The 24,399-nt window shown below is 45.2% G+C and overlaps 1 protein-coding gene across 5 annotated transcripts in view; it reads left to right on the top strand.

The window, feature by feature from the left end:
- The first annotated feature begins 3,878 nt into the window (after window positions 1-3,878).
- Window positions 3,879-24,399, top strand: part of LOC130295933 (von Willebrand factor A domain-containing protein 5A-like) — a 159,136-nt gene continuing 138,615 nt past the window's right edge. For 3 of the 5 annotated variants that reach the window (XM_056547289.1, XM_056547279.1, XM_056547271.1), the window contains exons 1-2: window positions 3,879-3,988; window positions 4,329-4,435. In XM_056547289.1, the coding sequence (XP_056403264.1) occupies window positions 4,371-4,435 (65 nt within the window). In that variant the 5' untranslated portion in view covers window positions 3,879-3,988; window positions 4,329-4,370. Of the gene's footprint in view, window positions 3,989-4,328; window positions 4,436-14,173; window positions 14,275-24,399 lie in introns of those variants that run through there. The other 2 variants (XM_056547298.1, XM_056547308.1) reach the window with 2 other exon arrangements.

Here is a 24,399-nt window from a genome sequence, read left to right as displayed (position 1 = left end):
AACGCTGTTCGGAACTTTTTATTTATATGGATTCTGTTTACAATGCCTACAAGGCTCATGGGGGTTCTGCCTGGTGGCGTTACGACAAAGAATTTCGTCGGCGGCTGGCGTTACAGCCGGAGGTTGGTTGGGGTGTTAAGGCGACTGATGTCTGGTTGCGCCTAATGATGTCCCAAAAAGGGTCGTCCTTTCAGTCAGGGGCCGCTGGTCAGCCCGGGGCTACGGGGTCAGTGGCCGTGCGAAGGCCCGGGGCTTGTTGGCTCTTCAATGAGGGCCACTGCCGATTTCTCAGCTTGTGCAAGTACAAGCATGAGTGTTCCTCCTGCGGCGGGGGACATGCCGCAGTGCGCTGTCCTAGGGCTGCAAAAACGCCGGCCAGCCCGGCGTCTGCTGCCGGAGGGAAGGACCCCAGTGAGGGTGGCCGCGATGCGCCCGTGGTTAGAGCGGTACCCCATTAGGGAAGCCGCTTTGGTTCTAACAGATGGTTTTGAATGTGGTTTCTTTATTCCGTTTGTTTTGAGTACGGTTGGTGGTGTTTTTCCGGATAATTTGAAATCGGCTCGTGAGCGTCCTGACGTGCTCCGGGACAAGATTGGCAAGGAGGTGGCTTTGGGTAGGTTTATGGGCCCCTTTTCCGTCCTGCCTTTTCACAACCTGCGGGTGTCCCCTTTGGGTGTGGTGCCCAAGAAGGAGGCAGGGAAGTTCCGGCTCATCCATCACCTATCGTACCCGAAGGGTTCTTCGGTGAATGACGGAATTCCCAAGGAGGATGGGTCTGTGTCCTATGTTTCTTTTGATAGGGCAGTTGCCCTGGTTAGGAGTGCGGGAGCGGGGGCCTTGATGGCAAAATCCGACATTGAATCAGCATTCAGGTTGTTGCCGGTTCATCCGGAATGTCACCACCTGCTGGGGTGTCGGGTTGACGGGTTGTTTTATTTTGATGTTTGTTTACCTATGGGCTGTTCCATCTCGTGCCACTACTTTGAGTTGTTCAGTTCATTTTTGGAATGGGTGGTTCGTGTGGAAACAGGCAGTTCCTCTATTATTCATTACTTGGACGATTTTTTGTTTGTTGCCCCAGCCGGGTCTTCCAGGTGTCGTTTTAAATTTGGTGTTCCTTTGTCGGCGGATAAGACGGAGGGTCCTGCTACTGTGATGTCGTTCTTGGGCATTGAGATTGATTCGGTTGCAATGGTTTTTCGCCTGCCGAATGAGAAGTTGGAATCTTTGTTGGGTTTAGTGGAAGTTTTTAGTGAGGTTAAGAAGGTCACATTGCGGCAAATGCAGGTGTTGTTGGGTCACCTTGACTTTGCGTGCAGAGTTATGCCCATGGGGCGGGTTTTTTCACGGAGGCTGTCTTTGTCCACGCGAGGGGCGCGGCATCCGGACCACAGGATCCGCATTTCCCGGCAGTTGCGGGCTGATGTTTTGGTTTGGAGGGAATTTTTGAGATGCTACAATGGTCGCACTTGTTGGCAGGCGGCTGAATTGCCCAATGGTGAACTTCAACTGTTCACGGACGCTGCGGGGTCTTTGGGTTTCGGGGCTTTCTTTGATGGTGCGTGGTGTGCCGAGGAGTGGCCTCGGGAGTGGCGTGAAGATGGGCGATGCCGGAACCTTACGTTGCTGGAACTTTTTCCCATTGTGGTTGCGGTGGAACTTTGGGGGAATCTTTTTAGTAACCGCCGGGTTGTTTTCTGGTCTGACAATGTGAGTGTGGTTCACTGTGTTAACGGTCTCACGTCCTCTTCGCTTCCTGTGTTGTCTCTGCTTCGTCATCTGGTGCTTCGCTGTCTGGAGCTGAATATTTGGTTCCGGGCCCGCCACCTCCTTGGGATTGACAATGTGATTGCTGATGCTTTGTCCCGTTTTCAGTTTCAGGCCTTTCGGAAGATGTGCCCGGACGCGGCCGAGGAGGGCACTCCTTGCCCCCGGTTGGTGTGGGACTTGGTGACGGTCGATTGATGCCCCTTATCCAATCATCGGTAGTGGCTGCTTCTTGGACAGGACATGGTAAGGCGTGGGCTGCTTGGTGGGGCATGGTTGCTGGACGCCCGGTGGAAGTCTGTGGGGAGTCCCGCTTATCGGTAACCATTGACTATTTGTTATCTTTGCGCGCAGCTGCTGTTTCCGCTGTGGTGGCCCGCCGGAGGCTGGCGGGTGTGAGTTTTTACTTTAAACTTTTGGGTTGGGAAGATGTGACGAAGCGTTTTTTAATTCAGCAGGCGCTGAAGGGTTGGCAGAAGACCCACGTCAGGCGCGAGCGCAGGCGCCCGGTTTCCTATGCTTTGTTGGTGGCTCTGCTGTCGGCTACGAAGGAGTGTTGTCCTTCTCAATTTGAGTCGTTGCTTTTTTCTGCTGCTTTTTGCGCCGCATTTTTTGGCGCTTTTCGGTTCGGTGAGATGGTTCCCGCATCTAAGTCGGGCGTGGGTGGTTTGTTGTTTGAGGATGTAGTTTGCTCGAACGGCGTATTGCAGTTACGTATCCGCAGGTCCAAGACGGATCAGATGGGCCAAGGGGCGTGGGTTGGTTTGCGGTCTGTGGACGGGGAAGTGTGTCCTGTTCCGGCTTTTTTGGGTTATTTGGCGGTTCGCGCGGGTGGTGAGCATTTTTTCGCGCATGCTGACGGTTCCCCCCTGACGCGCTATCAGTTCCAGGCGGTTTTTAAGCGGTGCCTTGGGGCTGTTGGTGCCCCGGCGGCTGAATTTGGCACACATTCCTTTCGGATTGGTGCGGCTACGGAGGCGTCGCGTGCCGGGCTGGCCGTAGCGGACATTCAGCGAATTGGGAGATGGCGCTCGGCATGTTATGCGGGATACGTTTGTCCGGAACTGCTTCTTTAACTTGTTTTCTGTTTCAGAGTCTCCGGTGGCTTCCGTGTTCTTCTTGGGGCATTCGTATATCCACCGGGCGGCCCAGAGGGCAAGTTGCCGTCCTGGCGGAAGATCGTTAGGTGTTCCGAACATTGATGCCCACTGGCGTGGGATTCCGGGCATGCGTTGGCAGCAAATTCTTTCGGAAGCAGTGGTTATTGCCGGTATGGTTCGCTCTCCGGTGATTTTGGTTGTTCATGCCGGTGGGAACGACCTTTGTTTTACCCGCTTTCCAGAGCTCATCACCGTTGATGTGGAGAGGTTATCTGGCTTCTTTACGGAGCTGGTTCTGGTATGGTCGGAGATTGTTCCTCGGGTCAAGTGGCAAGGGGCCAGGGATGCTGAGGCCATTGAGCGGTCTCGCCGCCTGGTCAATGCTAGGATGGCTTGTTTTGTTCGGTCCAAGGGCGGGGTGGTGGTCCGTCACCGCGAGCTGGAGGGTGACAACAGACGATTCATGGTTGCAGATGGGGTCCACCTCAATGATATTGGGCTGGACATTTTTCTATAGGGCCTGCAGGATGATCTGGAGCAGGCCCTGTTCCTGTTGAGTGGCGGTCAGAGCTCCGTGTAGGGATACACGGGCTCCTAGTGGCATGGAAATGGTATGACCTTAGAAGATGGAAGATGCCGTGGGCAGTTATGCCCGTCGGGGATCCGACGGTTGGCATACCTCTGCGGCTGTGGAACAGGTCAATATCACCGTTTTTGTTATACGGTTACTGCTATGCAGTGTTGAGTTCGAGTTGCACGCTATAGTGCTGTTTATTACTATTAATAAAATTGGAGCTGTGACCACCACCTCAGCCCACTAAAAGAGAAGCACGGTGTCTGTTGTTATTTACCGAGCGGGGGGAGGGCAAAAGGTTTTGTAGAGGGAAGGTGTGTTCAATGCAGTCTGTATGGGACCTGTCCTGTAATGGGAATAGGTCCCACTGACTGTATGGACACTGGGGGGTTAACATGTGCCGAACAAGGTTGGGCCCTCCCACAGGTCGGGGTGGGAACTAGGGGAGGATAGTTACGCCCATAGGGGATATAGGAGACTCTCCTGCTTCCTCCCCTCCTCTTACCTCACCAGCAACGAGAGACGTCCCGCCCTCCCGCCCCTTTTGGTTTGTTATGATTTGTAATGTTTTCTTGTATTTATGTCTATTTAGGCCCGCGCTCCGGTTGTTCGGCGCGTGGGCTTGCTTGTTCGCCCTTTTTTTTTTTTTTTTTTTTTTTTTTTTTTTTAAAAGGAAAATTTTATGAGACTTAAAAAAAAAAAAAAAAAGTTTTTGTTATAAATAAATAAATAAATAAATAAAAAATATAAAAAATAAAAAAAAGGTGATTTACGTTTCAGAGGCCCTACTGAAGGCTTGTCTACTCCCGTGGTGTTTACGATTGTTTTCTGCTTCTTGTGCTTATTTCTGTATTGTGTTTTTATTGTTCTGTTTGTCTTCCTTTTAGTCACAGCTGGCATGGAAATGGTATGACCTTAGAAGATGGAAGATGCCGTGGGCAGTCATGCCCGTCGGGGATCCGACGGTTGGAATTCCTCTGCGGCTGTGGAACAGGTCAATATCACCGTTTTTGTTATATGGTTACTGCTATGCAGTGTTGAGTTAGAGTTGCACGCTATAGTGCTGTTTATTACTATTAATAAATTTGGAGCTGTGACCACCACCTCAGTCCACTAAAAGAGAAGCACGGTGTCTGTTGTTATTTACCGAGCGGGGGGAGGGCAAAAGGTTTTGTAGAGGGAAGGTGTGTTCAATGCAGTCTATATTCCTGTCACATACATGAGGTAATGTGAATAGAGCTGCTATATCCCTGTCATATACATGAGGTAATGTGAATAGATCTGCTATATTCCTGTCACATACATGAGGTAATGTGAATAGAGCTGCTAAACCCTTGTCATATACATGAGGTAATGTGAATAGAGATGCTATATTCCTGTCACATGCATGAGGTAATGTGAATAAACCTGCTATATCCTTGTCATATACATGAGGTAATGTGAATAGATCTGCTATATCCCTGTCATATACATGAGGTAATATGTATAGAGCTGCTATATCCTTGTCATATACATGAGGTAATGTGAATAGATCTGCTATATTCCTGTCATATACATGAGGTAATGTGAATAGATCTGCTATATCCCTGTCACATGCATGAGGTAATATGAATAGACCTGCTATATCCCTGTCATATACATGAGATAATATGAATAGAGATGCTATATTCCTGTCACATGCATGAGGTAATATGAATAGACCTGCTATATCCCTGTCATATACATGAGGTAATATGAATAGACCTGCTATATTACTGTCATATACATGAGATAATATGAATAGAGCTGCTATATCCCTGTCATATACATGAGGTAATGTGAATAGAGCTGCTATATCTTTGTCATATACATGAGGTAATGTGAATACAGCTGCGATATCCTTGTCATATACATGAGGTAATGTGAATACAGCTGCTACATCCCTGTCATATATCCTTGTCATATCCATGAGGTAATGTGAATAGACCTGCTATATCCTTGTCATACAAGAGAGAGAATTTACAGACTACAGCCCCTTATATACAAGGGGGGCTGGACTAATCCCATTGGTTGCAAAGCCTGTAAGTCCTGAACCCAGAGAACACTGGGAACATCACATGACATTACCACATGACCCAGGAAGGTCCTAAATATCTGTACAACCATTATAACATATCGCATGACCTAGGAAGGTCCTTTACATTTAGATTACCTCTATATACATTAAATAATATACAGTAACAAATTTATGTGAGGCGTCCAAGGGGTAAGCCCTGCAGGAGAGCCCTGTGGAAATGGAGGGATTCTAGCTGAGGGGACTTTAGACAGGGACAGGACAAGGTCCTGTACTGGGACACCTCATTTAATTTTGATTGGACCCTGGGCAAGCAATTTTTTTGCCCCCACACACACACACACACACACACACACACGCTACCCACCCCACACACACACACGCTACCCCCACACACACACACGCTACCCCCCTCCCACACACACAAACACTACCACCCCCTCACCTGACCGACCAACACACACTAACAGACATAAACTTACAGACTCACCCTACAGACATACACTTACAGACACACTCACCTGGCCGTCCGTGGTCTCTTTTTTTCCTATGGTGGCCGGGACTGACGTGTGACATCACTGACATCCTCCATCGCGGGTCTGCGGAGGAACATCACTTGCGCGACGTCCCTCATCAGCAGTGGCGTTGCTAGGGTTGGTGTCACCCGGTACGACATAAAATGGTGTCACCCCCACAAGAAATTTTCTTTTTAGCCATATAACATCCTACACCACCCCAGGGCCAGCTCAGGGCATTGTGCTGCCTGGGTCAGAGAATGAAATGCTGCCCCCAACCCGCCCACCCCCCAGGACCCATATGGCCATGGGCTGGCTGGCAAAACTTAGCCTGCAAGCCAAGCACAGAAGGGGAGATTTATAAAAACCTGCTCAGAGGAAAAGTTGCTGAGTTGCCCATAGCTACCAATCAGATCGCTTCTTTAATTTTTTAGAGGTTTCAAAAATGAAAGAAGCAATCTGATGCTATGGGCATCTGGGCAACCTTTCCTCTAAGCAGGTTTTGATAAATCTCCCTCAGAGCACTGACTAACTTTCCTCTATATACACCCATCACAATAGCATTATATAAAACAAAAATATAATTAAAGTAATAATATTACATATAATACCAGTATACAAGGAGGAATATTATCACCATACATATTATCGTCATACTGTTAATGACCAAATCCTGTATACTGAGTAGTGATGAGCGGCATATGCCATATTCGAATCCGCGATATTTCACGAATATGAGGACGAATATTCGTCCCATATTCGTGAAATTCGAATATTTGTGATATTCGTGAGGTTTTTTTTCCATTGCAAAATTTTGCTATTGCGAAATTTCGTTCGTCTGTACATGCGCGCTATGACATCATGGGAGAACGGAGATCATTTCCTGGATCTTTGCCAGTTGCTTTTCGCATCACGATTTTCTGTTGCCCTGCGAAGCGAAGATGGTGGGGAGTAACTTTTCACCAAGTGAGGAAAAACTGCTGATTTGTGTAAGTAATGTCACCACTGTTATTTCATTATATTTAACTGCATTTTAGACTAGTTTAAAAGTTATGATATAAGATCAGATAGCAGTGTTTCCCAAACAGTGTGTCTCCAGCTGTTGCAAAACTACAACTCCCAGCATGCACTGACAGACCATGCCTGCTGGGAGTTGTAGTTTTGCAACAGCTGGAGGCACCCTGGTTGTGAAACACTGAGTTAGGTAAACTCTCAGTGTTTTGCAACCATTGTGTCTCCAGCTGTTGCTAAACTACAACTCCCTGCATGCAACTCGCTTACAGTGTGAAGCAAAATTTGCGCTGCAGCTCAAACTGCCAGCGGGAAACTACTGTGAACCCGTGTGACTGTACCCTAAAAACACTACATTACACTACACTAACACAAAATAAAAAGTAAAAAAACACTACATATACACATACCCCTACACAGCCCCCCTCCCCTCCCCAATAAAAATTAAAAACGTCTGGTACGGCACTGTTTCCTAAACGGAGCCTCCAGCTGTTGCAAAACAACACCCCAGTATTACCGGACAGCCATTGACTGTCCAGGCATGCTGGGAGTTTAGCAACAGCTGGAGGCACCCTGTTTAGGAATCACTAGCGTACAATTCCCCTATGTCCACCCCTATGCAATTCCCTAATTTAGTCCTCAAATGCGCATGGCGCTCTCACTTTGGAGCACTGTGTTATCTGTGGTGTTACATAGGACTGCAGGTCACATCTACTACATTATCTGTACTCAGAGAGTTATCACTGTGTTATCTGTGGTGTTACATAGGGCTGCAGGTCACATCTACTACATTATCTGTACTCAGAGAGTTATCACTGTGTTATCTGTGGTGTTACATAGGGCTGCAGGTCACATCTACTACATTATCTGTACTCAGAGAGTTATCACTGTGTTATCTGTGGTGTTACATAGGACTGCAGGTCACATCTACTACATTATCTGTACTCAGAGAGTTATCACTGTGTTATCAGTTGTGCTTCTTCTGTTTTTAAAAAAAACAATTGGTTGTCACAAGATACAAGGCACAAAGGACGCAAGCAAAAGCACAGAAACACTCTACTCTCTAAACCACCATGTGAATCTGCAAAGGAATGCTGGTGGGGAGTGATGTTATGTACTGGTCGTGCCAGCAAGTTTCTATTGGTTGCTAGGGACGTTGCTAAGCTCTGACAACTGTGCTTGCAGAACTCTCATTGGCTCACAGGCATAAGTAGGGCGGAATTTCAAAGAATATTCGCATTGAGAATATTCGTATTGCGAATATTCGCAATGCGAATATTCGCATGCATAAGCCTTTAGCCTCACAGTCTTATCCCTGGGTCTTTAATGATACAAGTATGGTGTCCCAGTACCGCATTTCATTCGGTACTTATTTATCTATGGGTCCCCGTAGCCAGAGTCCCCTAGGACTTTAGTAATATCTGTTAGTCAGTCCGCCCCTAGTCGCCTCTATTATAGTGTATATATTCCTAATTTATCCATAGAATAATGTAGATAGTATTATTTCTGCATATAAATGGTTAATTACTTGTTTCCATGGTGTCGCAGGGCCCTCGGGTCATATGATGCGTTACAAGCCTCATTCTGGATGCGTTCCAGGTCTCACTTTGGTATCTCTAGCCTCATTTTGGGTTTTGCAATGTATATAGATCCTGTGATGTAAGCAATCCCATGATACCATGTAAAGAGAGTGGCAGATGTTCGGACCAATCAAAATCGCCACGCCCATATAAGGGAGCGGCGGCCATCTTATTGCTCTCTTTCTCCTGGCTCTTAATGAAAGAAGACCTATAACGCAGTAATCGCAGTGAGTTAGGACTGAGCCTTGCGGCAATGGCTGAATGATCTAAATTATAGAGTGTGTCATCCCCTAAGCACTCTGCAGTATCACCGGACCCAATATTTCCCCTAAATACGGACGGATCTGCACATCTCTCCCTAAATTCTGAGACTATAAGTTTAATGCAAGATCCGCAACTTCTGCCAGTCGCTAAGCAACCTAAGAACTGTTATATGAGACTGTTACTACGTATTGGATATTGCAAGCACTGCAGTAAAGTTATTCAAGTTCAAGTTAAATCTGCTTGTGGACCTTCAGTCATTTCAACGCACCTATCGCTTCTGGGAAGGGCGGCGATAGGCCGGAACATAGATTCAGCATGCCAGCCCTCACCCTGGCGTCACGAGTGACTGGGTTAATATTAACCCCTCATATACCAACATCATACCATCCCTACCATACACCCCCCCAAGGGCTACCACACAAGCATTGCATTTATCAGTGGAAGGAGATCCCTACAATGTGCTCAGTTTTTAAAACAGTTTGAAAAAAAGACGAATATTCGTAATAGCGGATTCGCAAATATACGATATTAGCTACGAAAATTCGAAATGCGAATATTCGTGAGCAACACTAATACTGAGACTTATATTACCAATAAATACCTTTATGCAAGAAGAAATGTTATCACTATACAGATTACCATCACTGTTTCTGACCAAATCCTGTATACTAAGACTAATAGACCAATAATACTAGTATACAGAAAAAAAATGCTCCTGCTTCGTGCCTAAGGTTGGCATTGCAGTGATTCCAACCCACACATTACTGTGCCTCTTCATCATTGCCCACCCCCAAATACTGTGCCCCAATCCACCACCACCCCCCAACCCCCACAATAGTCTCATCATCCAACCCTCCTCCGCCACAATACTATCTCCTCATGATCCAGAAACTTCATACCCCCAACACAGTCTCCTTATGATCCATCCCCCTCCAATACAGTCTCCACATTATCCATCCCCCCCCCCCCATATGGTTTCCCCAGTATGGTCTCCTTATTATACAATACTATACAGCCTTCTCATTATCCATTACCATCCCCCCCCCCCTTACAATACAGTCTTCTCATTATTCCCCCCCCCCAGCCAACCGTCCCCTCCCTCACTGGCAGTAGCTCACCGAGCAACTCTGACCGCTGCAGGCTAGTGTGTCAGGGTTGCACTCGTCCGGCAGGTCTGACGTAGGGGACGTCTGCGCAGCTCTGCCCACCCCCAGCAGCTGACGTTGCGTCACAGAAGTAAAGCGCTTCCCACAACACAGCACCAGTAGGTCTGGAGTCCAGGAGTGAGTATCTGTGCGGGGGCTGCATACTGGGTCAAGGTGTCACCCGATGGGGTCCCCCCCTTACCTAACAATGCCACTGCTTTAGCGTGGAGTTAAAGATGTAGCGGCTTTGGGCCCCCAGGAATGACAGGGCCCAGGACAGCTGCTCCTTTTTTGCCCCGCGTTAAAGATGGCCCTGCATATACATGAGGTTATGTGAATAGACCTGCTATATCCCTGTCATATACATGAGGTAATGTGAATAGAGCTCCAACATCTGTGTCATATATGTGATGGCCCAGTACGGGAGGTGTTGCCCTGTCAGACAGCCTCCCTACAGTTTCCCCTGGGCCCCCTTGCATCTGTCCCCCCCCATGTAAATATGTTTCTAATGTATTATACCATGTAATGTGTTCAGAAAGCATTGTCACTTTAAGACTGTTTACCATGTGACTTGTGATTGTTACCCAGTAGGAGCCAGTGACCAGGGGTGACCTGCTAGTCTCCCCCATATAAGCCCTGGGTGGAGCTAGCTCTCTCTCTTTCCTTACAAGTCTTTGCTGAAGTCGAGTCCTAGAGAGTGTCCAGAGTCATAGGAGGCATCAAGTCTAGTCTGCAACCACAAGCAGCTACAAGTAAGCCAAAACTCAGTATTGTCAGTCATCAATCAAGTCAAGTTGAACCCATCTACTACAAGTCCCAGCAAGCCTTTAATCCTTTAAGGACCACGGGCGTACGCCCTGGTACTGAAGGACCAATGGCGTACCTATACGCCCATGGGAATGCCGGTCCCTGTAGCTCGCCGGGCGGGCACCCCATGCAAAGCCCTGGGGGGGGGGGGGGGTCCTGAGTCCCCCCCATGTCGGCGATTGCCCCAAATCGACGATCAATTCAGATCGTCGATTTGCGGCGATTCCGGGTCAATCGGGTCACTAGTGATCCGGTGACCCGGAAAAAAGGGTGATTGGTGCAGTCCGAGTCAGCACCAATCACCCTTGCCCAGCAGGAGTGAGGTGGCACCGGTGCCACATCACGATCGGCGTGATTAGTCAGCCAGACTGGCCGACCAATCACCCATCCTGCTGGGGGGCATCGGCGGTGGAGGGAGGGGGTTTACAGTGAGTTTCTCGCTGCAAGTTTGAGATGCAGCTAATTTACTGCAAGGAATTTACGTTCCTTGAGGGGTGTAGTTTCCAAAATAGTATGCCATGTGTTTTTTGTATTTTTTTGCTGTTCTGGCACCATAGGGGCTTCCTAAATGCGACATGCCACCACCCCCCCGCCACACACACACACACACACACACACAAAAAATAGATAAATAAAAAATGAAAACAGAAAAATTTGCTCTCCAAAAGGCAAATGTGAATCCTTCTCTTCTGAGCATTGTAGTGTGCCCGGAGAGCACTTTACATCCAATCATGGGGTATTTCCATACTCAGAAGAGATGGGGTTACAAATTTTGGGGGGCATTTCCTCCTATTACCCCTTGTAAAAATGTAAAATTTGGGGTAAAACCAGCATTTTATATGAAAAAAAAAATTCACTTACACATCCGACTTAACGAAAAGGTCTCTGAGTCATGGTCACCTCCGTGGGCCCTGGCTGAACTGTATAGACTTTACCATCTGTCTACCCTCAGTAAAGCTGCCGTTATCCGTAACTTGGCATCGGAGTCATTATTGCCCTCGGATGGGCAATACCTTCAGGTGGTATCGGGGATAAACCACACCCTGGAATCACGAATACAAGGGGATACCTGTGTGTGTCTTATGCGAATAGTCCTCCCCCCCCCCCCCCATTCTGAACTGTGTCCAGTATTGTCAGAAAATCGCATGCCGATGCGAATAAGGTTTGTGCCAGAAAGTGTACAGGATTTTATCGGTGGAAAGTGTTATACCCGAGTTGCTCGTGAAATAGAGGAGGAGGTGAAGAAAAGACTGTTGTCTGCCATTGTGAAACATTTAAGTACTGTGTCCACCATGTGCAAGATCAGATCAGAAGCCATGTTACATTGTCAAGTATTGCCTGTACCTGCAAGGGTTAAAGATGTGCTGGAGAAGCGCGCTAAAATGTCCCGCTCTGGTCAACATCCCGCCCCTGGGCGTGGAAACCATGTTGCTGTATCGATGCCGAAATGGAACTGTAAAGATCCGGGGGAGTGGCAGTCAGCGCTGCACCACTGATGCACTTCCGGCTGGCGGCCATTTTCCCGAGGCCCTGCATAAATGGAGCAATGCTGCCGGATCCTCCTAGTTTGCCGGAAGTCAGCAAGTGGAGCAACATGGCGGAACAGGCAAGCACACGTGCAGAGAGTCCTAAGAGTTCGCCGGAGGCCGGGAAAGTCGCTGCGGTGCACCTGTTTCAAGTGTTAGCTGACTGTCTTCAGAAGATCTCCATCGGGCTAAAGAGGCCTGCTACCAAGTCCCGCTGCCCGAGGACGATGGAAACTGGCCACCAACCCTGGCGGAGGGAACGCCGGCATCATCTCATGCATCATCTCTGGTGAGGCTGAGTCAGAAGTGAGTACCCCGGTGGAGGCCACTTTCTCTACCCCTCCTTCTACCCCTAGCCCAGAGCAAATCCCTCCAGGCCCAGAAGTCTGCAGCAGGTTCCCAGTCACCACCTTTACCAAATTTGTTGTTTGGCGATGAGCCTGGACTAATACAATATCTGCCAGGGAAGTCCCACCGGCCCAGTCCGAGAGGGCCAGAAGAGAAGCTCAGGTGGCCGAGATTGTAGAGGGGATGAGAGCACGGAGACTGGAAAGATATGGGCCAAAGCTGCTGCCATATGAGGTGGGACAAGCGCAGCAGCAGGACACAAAAGCATTGGAGGCCCTGTACATTAGGAAGCTAGAACATCCCCGAGAGGGAGAGCCACCCATGGTACGTTGCAGAACCACGGTTATAAAGTTTGACAAAGTGCGGGGGCTTGGCACCCTCATAAACTGTGGGCGGCTGCGGTGACCCATCCAAAGAATCCAACCCAGATTCCGTTTGGATACTTTCCATCGGATGACTGGGACGTCGATCCCATTAGGTTCCTGTCGCCTAGAGTCAGAGGTTCCTATACAGCTGGGCCAATTAAGATATTCTGCTGACATTTTCTGACATTGTTTTAGGGGGCAATAGGACTGATGTTTAAATAATAGATTAAATACTCCTTTGAACTGTTCACTGAGACATTTGATCCCTTGTCCCCTGATAGAAAGATGTAAACCATCTTTTTGGACAGTTTCTTTCTATTTCTATATTAGTTAAATTCCCTAATGTGCATTTGTCTATCAATCTGAATGTTACTAGTGTTGCTCGCGAATATTCGCAATGCGAATTTTATTCGCGAATATCGCATATTCGCGAATTCGCGAATATTCGCGAATATAGCGCTATATATTCGTAATTACGAATATTGTGGGGGTTTTTTTCACAGTACACGTGATGTACTGTGAAAAAAGTGATCATCCCTTTCTGCTTCCAGCTTGTGTGGTGTAAAGAAGGCTCTAATACTACTGTGTGAGACTGGCGTGCGAATTTTCGCTTATGCTACTTTTCGCATATGCTAATTTTCGCATACGCGAAAATAAAACTTTAATATTACGAATATGCGAATATTCGCGAATATATGACGAATATTCGTCCGTATATTCGTGAATATTCGCGAATTTGAATATGGCCTATGCCGCTCAACACTAAATGTTACAGGAATAACTGCAGAGGATGAAACTGCGGTTGTAACCTCCCAAGTGTGTGAAAAGCTTTCTTCACCTCTGAAGCCTCATTGCAAGCCAGCAATGGGCCCTTTCCTGGACCATCTTTCTGCTTTCTCGTTCATCTTCCAGGCAAAGTACTGATTAGATATAAAGGTTCAGTATCTCAAATGATGAGATTAGATACAGCAGCTCAATGTACAGTAGCACACATGATACAATTTCGATACAGCAACTCAAGCACAGTATCACACAGGCGAAGATCACTGTGCACACAGAGCCATTCGGGCCTCTCCCTTTTAGCTGTTGGCAGCCTCCCAATAACACTCCCATCCATGACAGCGCAGCCTCCTCCTATACACAAGCTTACGGGAAGTAACAGAAACAAATCCACAGCTTGTGACACAGCAAAGAAGGAGAAGACGCACTGAAGACTAAGGTAAAGTAAATGCATTAGTATAGTAAATGCATATAATCAATGTGCTATGCAGGATAGGAAAAAATCCAGAGGTATGGTATACATTGTACACAGAATAGTATATAATGTACATGTACACATGGTATACAGTATAGTTCCCAGAAGTACAGTAGATGTGTACTGTACGCAGTATGGTGCCAATACAGAATTATGGTATACATTGTACACAGAATAGTCTACACACAGAGGTACAGTATACGTAGTATATAGTACAAGACACAGTATAAAGAGCAAAGGTAAATGTAATATGTAAAATAATATGTACTATACAAGTGGTACAATTCACAGAATAGAATGCACCAAGATGTACAGTGTATGAAGCATAAATAATAGTACATACAATGCATTCGGAAAGTCTCTAGACTTTTTACACATTTTGTTACGTTGCTCATTGTTGCAAAATAAAATGTATTTTTATCAAGTTTTCCCCCCATCATTCTACACTCAATATGAAACTAGAATTTTAGAAATGTTTTTAAATGTATCAAAAAGGGAGAACTAACATTTGGCCTGGACATAAGTATTCAGACCCTTTGCTATGACACTTGAAATTTAGCTCTGGCTCCTCCCACTTCTCCTGATCATCTCTGAGATCATCTCTGAGATGTGTCTTCACTTTGATTGAAGTCACCGGCAGTAAATTCAGCTGATTGGACATTATCTGGAAGACACAGCTCTGTTTATATCAGATCTCATTGCTTGGTTCCTGCTCTGATATACATTGTCAGCTAAGAGATGGAAAGAGCTGCATGTAGAGCTCATAGACAGGATTGTGAGAAGGCACAAATCTGAAGAAGGGGACAAAACAATCTTTGCTGCACTGAAAGTTCAAATAAATCATAAACACCAAATAATGTGTTTAGGGGTGTGCATAAAACATAACTTTTACTTGTTTATCAGATAAAATATCAAACTAAACTGTGTATTTGTGTACAAAAATTACCATTGCCAATAAAATTGCAAGGGATTATGGCTGTATAGTGGATCGCCAAGGTGGGCTCTGCTTGGCCCTGCCAGCCCAACTGTGCCTCCTAAACAACAAATTCTCCCAACCAAATAAAGACCTCCGACGCATTTCTACCAGCACTCAGGCTGGTGTCATCAGGGAGGTAACAACATTGGTCAAAACATATAAAATGTAATAACAGTGTATCCATATAGATCCAAGTTCAGGGTTACTGCAAAAAAAAAAAAAAAAAAAGGCTGACCCTAACTAATGTGACGTCAGGTATTCATATCATTAGCCTGTAAAAAAAAATGCAGCTCAATCACTATAGATCCCTATAGGTGAATGATTCCCCAGGATCTCGTAGTTCAGGTCCACTGTTTGTGGTATCAGACGGGAATAATGTAGAACCTGCTGTGGCGCAGGGAGCCGGAGAAACTCCGCTCTGCTCGCTAGTTCCAGCGAGATGCCGGCATCTGACAAAAGTTGTGCTGCACTGAAAGTTCCCAAGGGCACAGTGGCCTACATAATTCTAGCATAAAATAAGTTTGGAACAACCAGGAGTCTTCCTAGAGCTGCAGTCCCACCAAACTACGCCATCAGGGGAAAAGATTTTTGGTGAGAGAGGTGATAAAGAACCCAATGGTCACACTGGCTGAGCTACAATGCTCCTCTGTGGAAATGGGAGAAGGTCAACTATCACTGACCAGAAAGAAGCCTCTCCTTAGTAATAGACACATGAAAGTCACCTGGAGTTTGTAGAAAAGCACCTAAAAAACTCTCAGATGGTGAGAAACAGGATTCTGTGGTCAGCTGAAACAAAGATTAAACTTTCTGGCCTAATGTCTAAGTACCATGTCTGGAGGAAACCAGGCCCTGCTTCTCACCAGCTGGATACTTTCCTTAACAGTGAAGTATGGTGGGGGCAGCATCATGTCTGGAGGAAACCAGACACTGCTCATCACCTGCCCAATACCATCCCTACAGTGATCATGGTGGGGGCAGCATCATGTCTGGAGGAAACCAGGCACTGCCCATCACCTGCCCAATACCATCCCTACAGTGATCATGGTGGGGGCAGCATCATGTCTGGAGGAAACCAGACACTGCTTATCACCTGCCCAATACCATCCCTACAGTGATCATGGTGGGGGCAGCATCATGTCTGGAGGAAATCAGGCACTGCCCATCACCTGCCCAATACCATCCCTACAGTGATCATGGTGGGGGCAGCATCATGTCTGGGGGAAACCAGGCACTGCTCATCACCTACCCAAATGCCATCCCTACAGTGATCATGGTGGGGGCAGCATCATGTCTGGAGGAAACCAGGCACTGCCCATCCCTGCCCAATACCATCCCTACAGTGATCATGGTGGGGGCAGCATCATGTCTGGAGGAAACCAGGCACTGCTCATCACCTTCCCAAATACCATCCCTACAGTGAAGCATGGTGGGGTCAGCGTCATGTCTGGAGGAGACCAGGCACTGCTCATCACCTCCCCAATACCATCCTTACACTGAAGTATGGTGGGGACAGCATCATGCTGTGGGGACAGGGAGACTTATCAAGATTAAAGGAAAGCTGAATGGAGCAAAGTACAAAAATATTCTTAATGAAAACCTGATCCAGAGCTCTGGATCTCAGACTGGTCTAAAGGTTACTGTTCCAAGACAATGATCCGAAGCACACAGCCAGGACAACACAGGAGCAGCTTAGGGACAACTCTATGAATGTCCTTGAGTTGCCCAGCCAGAGCCTGAACCCAATGGAACATCTCTGGAGGTTCCACGGATAGTCTCCATTCAACTTGACAGTGTATGAGAGGATCTGCAGAGAAGAATGGGGCAGAAAATCCCCAAATCCAGGTGTGTAAACCTTGTGGCCTCATCCCCAAGAAGACTGGAGGCTGGAATTACTGCCAAAGTGGCTTCAATTAGGTTCTGAATAAAGGGTATGAATACTTATCTCACTGCAAAATTGTAGTTTTCCTAAACTTCTGTTTTCAATTAGTCATTATAAAGTATTGAGTGTAGAATGAAAATAAAACTGGATTTGTGGGAATCCGACTGCCACCACTCCATTCATTCTCTATGGGACATTGCTAGAATTCAGTAATTGTCATATGCATTGTGCCTGGAGGTGTACATAGTCACGGATCCAGTGATGAAATACAGGTGTGTTGTGATCATAAGGTGTAGTGTTCTGAAAGAAGTGAGCTCCAGTCACTGTAAAAACAAATACAAAAACAGAACCACGCCTGTCCTCAGGTTGTGTGTGGTATTACAAATTGGCTCTATTCACCTCAATGGAACTGAGCTGCAATACCACACACAACCTGAGGACAGGAGCAGTGCTGTTTTATTTTTTATTTATTTTTTTTTTTTTTGGGGGGGGGGGGAGATAGCTTTAACAGGTTAACATCCTTATTCTCATACATAGCAAGAGTATCAATTTTTCTTGGACCGTTCAATGAGCAGGGATGGGGTTTAGGAAACTGCATCAAAAAGGACATTTTGGCTCTTTTTTTTTTTTTGGCGCGCGACTCAAAAGTGTGGTTGACCACTCTGGTCCCACGAATAAAAAAAAAATTAGAAATTAGTCACAAAAATTATAATACATAGGTGTTATGTGAAAATAAACATATTTCCAAAGGACAAGCATTTCTGAAAATGTCCTTTTGTAAGATATATTAATTTAGGCTGGAGATTCCCAGGGCAGCCAAGTCAGTCGGCACTAGGACCACGTGGACATCATCGGTCCCAATAAATGGCAATGTATTCCCAGTGGTATGCCGCCAAAAGAATGAAACTAGTTTGTTGTTTAGGCAGAAGAATTTTTGCATTAGAGAGCTCTCTGCTGAAATATCCATAATGCGCACTGTGCTTTGAAATCCCGTAATTTCAGAGTGGAGTTTAAAGCAGAATTCCGCTCCAGAATACCGTAGTTTGAACCTGGTCTTACTTACCCCATATGTCTTTTTTTTAACACATAGGTTAACGACCTGGTTTACTGTTGTTTTCCCGTATGGTTTTCATCAGGTTATGCACCACAGTTGTGTTTTTGCCAGAATTTGGGCCAAAAAATAAATAAATAAATAAAACAAAACAATCTGACTTTGACACCACAGTCACTAGAAAACCCTAAAAAGAGACATTGGTTTAAGATTTTTAGACCAGCCTGACCCATTTACTAATAAATTAATAGTGTTGCTCGCGAATATTCACAATGCGAATTTTATTCGCGAATATCGCATATTTGTGAATTCGCGAATATTCGCGAATATAGCACTATATATTCGTAATTACGAATATTTTTTATTTTTTATTTATTTATTTATTTTTCACAGTACACATCACAGTGATCATCCCTCTCTGCTTCCAGCTTGTGTGGTGTAAAGAAGGCTCTAATACTACTGTGTGAGACTGGTGTGCGAATTTTCGCATATGCAAAAATTTGCATATGCTAATTTTCGCATTTGCGAATTTTCGCTCATGCTAATTTTTGTATATGCAAATTTTCGCATATGTTAATTTTCGCATACGCACATTTTCACATATGCGAAAATAAAACGAGATTATTACGAATATACGAATATTTGCGAATATATGACGAATATTCGTCCGTATATTTGCGAATTCGAATATGGCCTATGCCGCTCAACACTATAAATTAACCAAAAATCCTGAGAATACGTAACTGTAAGGTTGTACCAAGAAAAATATGATCAGAACTTTCTTTTTTTTCCCCGACCTGTGCATCCCCATAGTAAATACACTGAAATCAACATTCTACACTTATAAAAACCCAACACTCTTAGTAAATCAGGGCCACAGTTTCTGTCGCATCATTAGTGGTAATGTCCTCTTATCCATGTCTATTGTCCTTCTCCTGTGAAATTTCTCTGATGCCTTCTTTCGTGTAATATCGCTCATGCGCTACTTCCAGCCTACACCTGGGATAGTCACAAGCACAATCCTCACTGAGGGCAAACTGCTTGGGAGAGAAATAACATAGGAAAAAAATATATTTATAAGAGGGTGTTATCACTGAAGATGTGGGCCAGACGTCACAGTGCACCAGGCTAGAGAATGCCCCTATTACACCATGTTGTATCATTTGTATCTCTACTGGAGGCACAGTTCAAGAAGCGGCTACAAATATTGTAATTGATGTCACCAATACTATAACCTTGTGTGGCTGATGCTGATGACAGATTCCCTTTAAAGGGGTACTCTGCCCCTAGACATCTTATCCCCTATCCAAAGGATAGGGGATAAGATGTCTGATCGTGGGGTCTCCTGCCACTGGGATCACCGTAATCTCTGTGCAGTATCAGGTGTTCATTTAGAATGCTGGGTGCGACGCCGGGGGCTTGTGACATCACGGACACGCCCCCATCGACCCCCCCCCCCCTGTGCCGTCACGCCACGCCCTCTTTATGCAAGTCTATGGAAGGGGGCATGGCAGCCGTCATGCCCCCTCCCGTAGAATTGCATTGAGGGGGCATGGCTGTGATGTCACGAGCCCCCGGGGCCGCACCCAGCGTTCCAAATGAACTTAGGGTGCTGCACAGAGATCACGAGGTCCCAGAATATACTATGGTGGCTACAGCTTTTATTAAATCATAAATAAATACAGTATATAACAGAGCTTTCTGGGAGCAATATGCCGGCCGCCGGACTCCCAGTAGGCAGGTCTGCCCTACCTGCTCTTCTCATGCCTACCTATTTCTTTAGAAATCGTTGGCTGTGACTTCAATGATGACTCTAAACTGCAACATCAAGGAGTAAGGGCAGGAAAATGGCTCCAGAACCAAAAAGGAGGGGTAGGAGGGCCACAGATACTATATTTGGGACATGGGAGGGGAGAGAGGGGTCTCTCTGTCCAAGCGAAACCACAAAAAAAAAAAAAACAGGGAACTGATCCTATCCCCTATTCATAGGATAGGTGATAAGTGTCTGATCTTGGGTGGTCCGACCGCTTGAGTCCCCCACAGTCTCCTGTACAGGGCCTGATGATATAAGCGTGTCTCACAATAATTTGTATTATGGATCTTGTATAGAAACACAGATTTTTAGTATGATAATAGTTTTGTATTCTTTGACTATATCAAGTCAGACCCGTTCTAATATGACCACAATACAGAGGCATTTTAGGCCCCATTCACATGGCAGAATTTTCGGTTGAACATTTGGCAGGCGCAACAGAAAAATCAGGCGCTCATGCAGCAATGAATTTCTGAGCAGATTTCGCAGAAAGAATTAGCATGTTTATTCTTTCTGCGGAGTCCAGAATTTGAATTTTTGCAGCAAATGTTTCCGCCACGGAAATTCTTGCCGTTAAGGCTGGAATAAAACGCCAATAAAAACGCCAATTCTGCCGCATGGCATTTTTTCGGCCAAAAAACGCAGCGGCCAGATGTTAGCTGTAAATCAATGAGAAATCGCTAAATTCTTTTTCCACTTGGCGTTTTTCAGTTTGGTGCTTTTTTTAATCTTTTTGGCATTTTTCAGCTTCTTGACAGTTTTGCAAAATCGCAGCATGTTGAGCCTATGGTGTTTTTTGCCCTGAAATCATGGCGTTTTTCTCCCATAGAAGTCTATGGAAGTGAATAAACGGCAAGAAAAACGCCATGTGGGTTTTCACTTTGTCGTTTTAGCAGGCGGTTTTTATTCTCTTTTGGACTTTAGTGATACAAAAGATGGAGATACCTTTTTTAAGGTAAAGATACAGTAGTGATGGAAAAAATTGTATTTAATGAAATGTATCTTTTTCATAACAACATTTTTATTAATTTTTAAACAGGGATCAATTTATGTGTGCGGGCAGGGCACAAAAAATATAGCCGACAATAATAAAAATGTAGTTGTGTGTGTTTTTAACTTTTTCTTTCTTTATTTTTTAGGTGGTACTACTACTCCCAGCATGGAACACACTGTTCCATGATGGGAGTAGTAGTACCTGTACTAATTGACAGATCCTTCTGTATAATTTATAGATTCAGCCGGCCGCTCTTCTATGGTCCCCTGCACTGCAGTATATATATATACACCTATTCATATTTCCTGCAGAGAGCTGTGGTTGGCCAGATGGGCACAGCCGCATCTATACATTATACAGGAGGATCACAGGGGGTGTCAGGAGTGACATCCGCTGTGATCTTTCCTTAACTGTAGGTACTACAGCTCCCAACATGGAGCAGAGTGTGCTCCATGATGGGAGTAGTACTTGCAGTTAAGGAAAGATCACAGCAAGTGTAACTCCCGACACCCAATGCGATCGTTCTATCTATTGCAGAGATGTGGAGCGGCTTTCTCCTGCGCTCCGCATCTCTGCTCTGTACTCCGGCCAGTGATATGAATAGAACATCACTCATTCCTATTTCCCGCTGAAAGAGGGGATTGGCTGCCACCATCCGGCCAATCCCCACTCTGGGCGAAGAATATGAATGAGTGATGTTCTATTCACATCACTGGCTGGAGTACAGAGCAGAGATGCGGGCGCTGTATAGAGCTGCTCCGCATCTCTGCTATATTATGGACGATCGCATCAGGTTTCAGGATTGACGCCCGGGGCGATATGTCTATTAGTACAGGGACAACCACTCCCATCATGGAACAGTCTGTTCTATGCTGGGAGTAGTAGTTCTACCTAAAATATAAAAAAAAAAATAGAGAAAAAAAAGTGAAACACATACACACTTCATTAAAAATTAAAAGTTCATTATAAAAATAGAAATTTCCTTAAATACATTTTTTTTACCATCCCTACTGCATCCTTTTTCTTTTTTTGGTACCCAACACATTTTGAAAAAAACACCAAAGAGGCCAAAAATGCTATTTCAACTCAAATCCAAAAACGCCGGTAAAATGCCAGGAAAAACATCAGTCGCAGGAAATTGCACTGGCGATTTTTCTGGCGTTTTTTTCCAGTGAAAAAAAAAACGCTGGAAAAAAAACCAAGTGGAATCTTAGCCAAAAAAACAAGAGGGAATTTCCAAGCGGAGTCCTGCAGAAAAATTCTGCCGTGTAAATGGAGACTTAGGGTCTGATTTTGTTTTACATGGTTAAACACAGAAAATATCCATTATAGATCTCAGATTTGGACCCTATGATCTGTTATCGACTTAGATACATTTCCCTTTATTGGGATCTCAAGCTCTATCCACACACTGTTTAGTGTGTGTGGGCTAGAATTCTACCAAGGTCTTTTTCTGGCAAGAAAAAAAACGCCTGAAAGACTGCCACTGATTGTTCCTGCATTTTTATTTTTTTTCAGGCATTTTTACCTTTCTGTGGAAATTGAATTTTTTTGCCCTTGCCGGCAAGGAATGATGCCGTAGGGATGCAGGAATTTGTAAGGAACGAATTTTAGAATTTTCCAAATGAATTTTCTTTTATTTGAAAGAAGGGAACAATTTGTGGCAATATAAAAATTGTGAAAATGTATGATTTTTTTTGTGTAATTAAATAATGTATTTTGTGTAATGTATATATTTTTTTGTATAATACTGTATAACTTTTTAAACTTTTTATTTTAGGTACTTTATATTTTCCTCTGGCTGCACTATTTCCATCATGGAACAGACTCCATGATGGGACTAGTAGTTCAGGTGCTGAGTGACCGATGGCAATGTGTCTCACTCATGAGACCCGCTGCCATCATAGCTTAAAAGCTGTGAAGCGAGCGGCATGCAGCTCCGCTCCTCAGCCAGCCGGGGATGTTCCTAACCTGTGCTCAGTACTGAGCAAATTCATATTTCCCGCAGAAGCCATCATTGGTTGCCTCTAATTTAACAATGAGGGCTTCTGGTGGGGAAATATGAACCTACAGCACTGTAAGTTTATATTCCCCGCCAGAAGCCCTCTGTCGTCAATCAGTGGGGACCAATGAGAGCTTCTGCGGGCAATACAAACTTATTATAGAAGTTGGTGTATTCTATCAGTATCTCCGCTCCCTCCAGCCGCCTACCCTTACAGAGCCGCTACACCTAGCGCGGCTGTTAGCCCCTTAGCCCTGCTCGCCTGTGCATCGCTCCACACTACGTACAGTCAACACTACAACTCCCAGCATGTCCTGACAGTGATGGACGGTCACTCAGCATCTGAACTAATACTCCCATCATGGAACAGAGTCTGTTCCATTTTGGAAAGAGAGTAGCCTGAGAAAAATATAAAGTCCCTAAAATAAAAAGTTAAAAAGGTTAGTAAAATACATACATTATACAGAAAAACACATACATTACACAAAATAAATCAATTAATTACACATTAAAATATCATACATTTTCACTATTTTTATTTTGTCAGTAGCTATTATTTCCCTGTCCGCTCTATACCTGCTTTCATTACAAAAAATATAAAATTAATTCTCTCTCTACATCTAAATATAAAATTAATTCTCTCTGTGTGTGTGTATATATATATATATATATATATATATATAATATCGAATGGTAAGACCGCACTGGGGACCGACCTACATGCATGTGGTTGCCCAGGCTGCCAGTCAGGGATAACAGTACAAAAAAGTCCAGAAAGGACAGCACAAGCAGGTCTTGGATCAATAAAAGACGGTGTTTTTTTTTATTTCCAAATAAGGTGCAACATTTCGGCAACAATAGCCTTGATCCAGGACCTGCTTGTACTGTGATTTCTGGACTTTTTATAATCTTTTTTTTTTTTTTTTTTTTTTTTATGGTACTGTGATATCCCAGTACAGGACATGGTCCTGTACTACTTCTAGGCCCTGTCAGGTTGAGTCCCTCAGTGACCTGGTGGCTCCCCTGCAAGTTCTCCCCCTGTTGTTTTTATAAAGGTGTGTGTGTTACTTTAATGCCTAGACAGGATCCCTATGTATAGGTAGTAAATAGGGCCTGTGGGAGGTCTCTAGGACCTATGTAAGTCTGTCACATGTAAGGTTATGCAGTCACATGATCTGTTGTCACATGTTCTCCCAGAGAGCATCAGCTTAACCTATGACCTGCAGCTTGACCAATTGGCTTTAGTCCAGCCCCCCACTATATAAAGGGGCTGCCATTGCAATTCACCCTCTCTTCCATCTAAGTCTTTGCTGAGCACAGCAACCACCAGAGATCTCTGTGCAAGTGATCAGCATCGGGAAGCCCACAAAAGCT

This window comes from Hyla sarda, chromosome 1, assembly GCF_029499605.1.
Source record: "Hyla sarda isolate aHylSar1 chromosome 1, aHylSar1.hap1, whole genome shotgun sequence".
NCBI lineage: Eukaryota > Metazoa > Chordata > Amphibia > Anura > Hylidae > Hyla > Hyla sarda.
The sequence above is the reverse complement of the archived record's forward strand: the minus strand, read 5'-3'. Positions and strand labels throughout refer to the sequence as shown.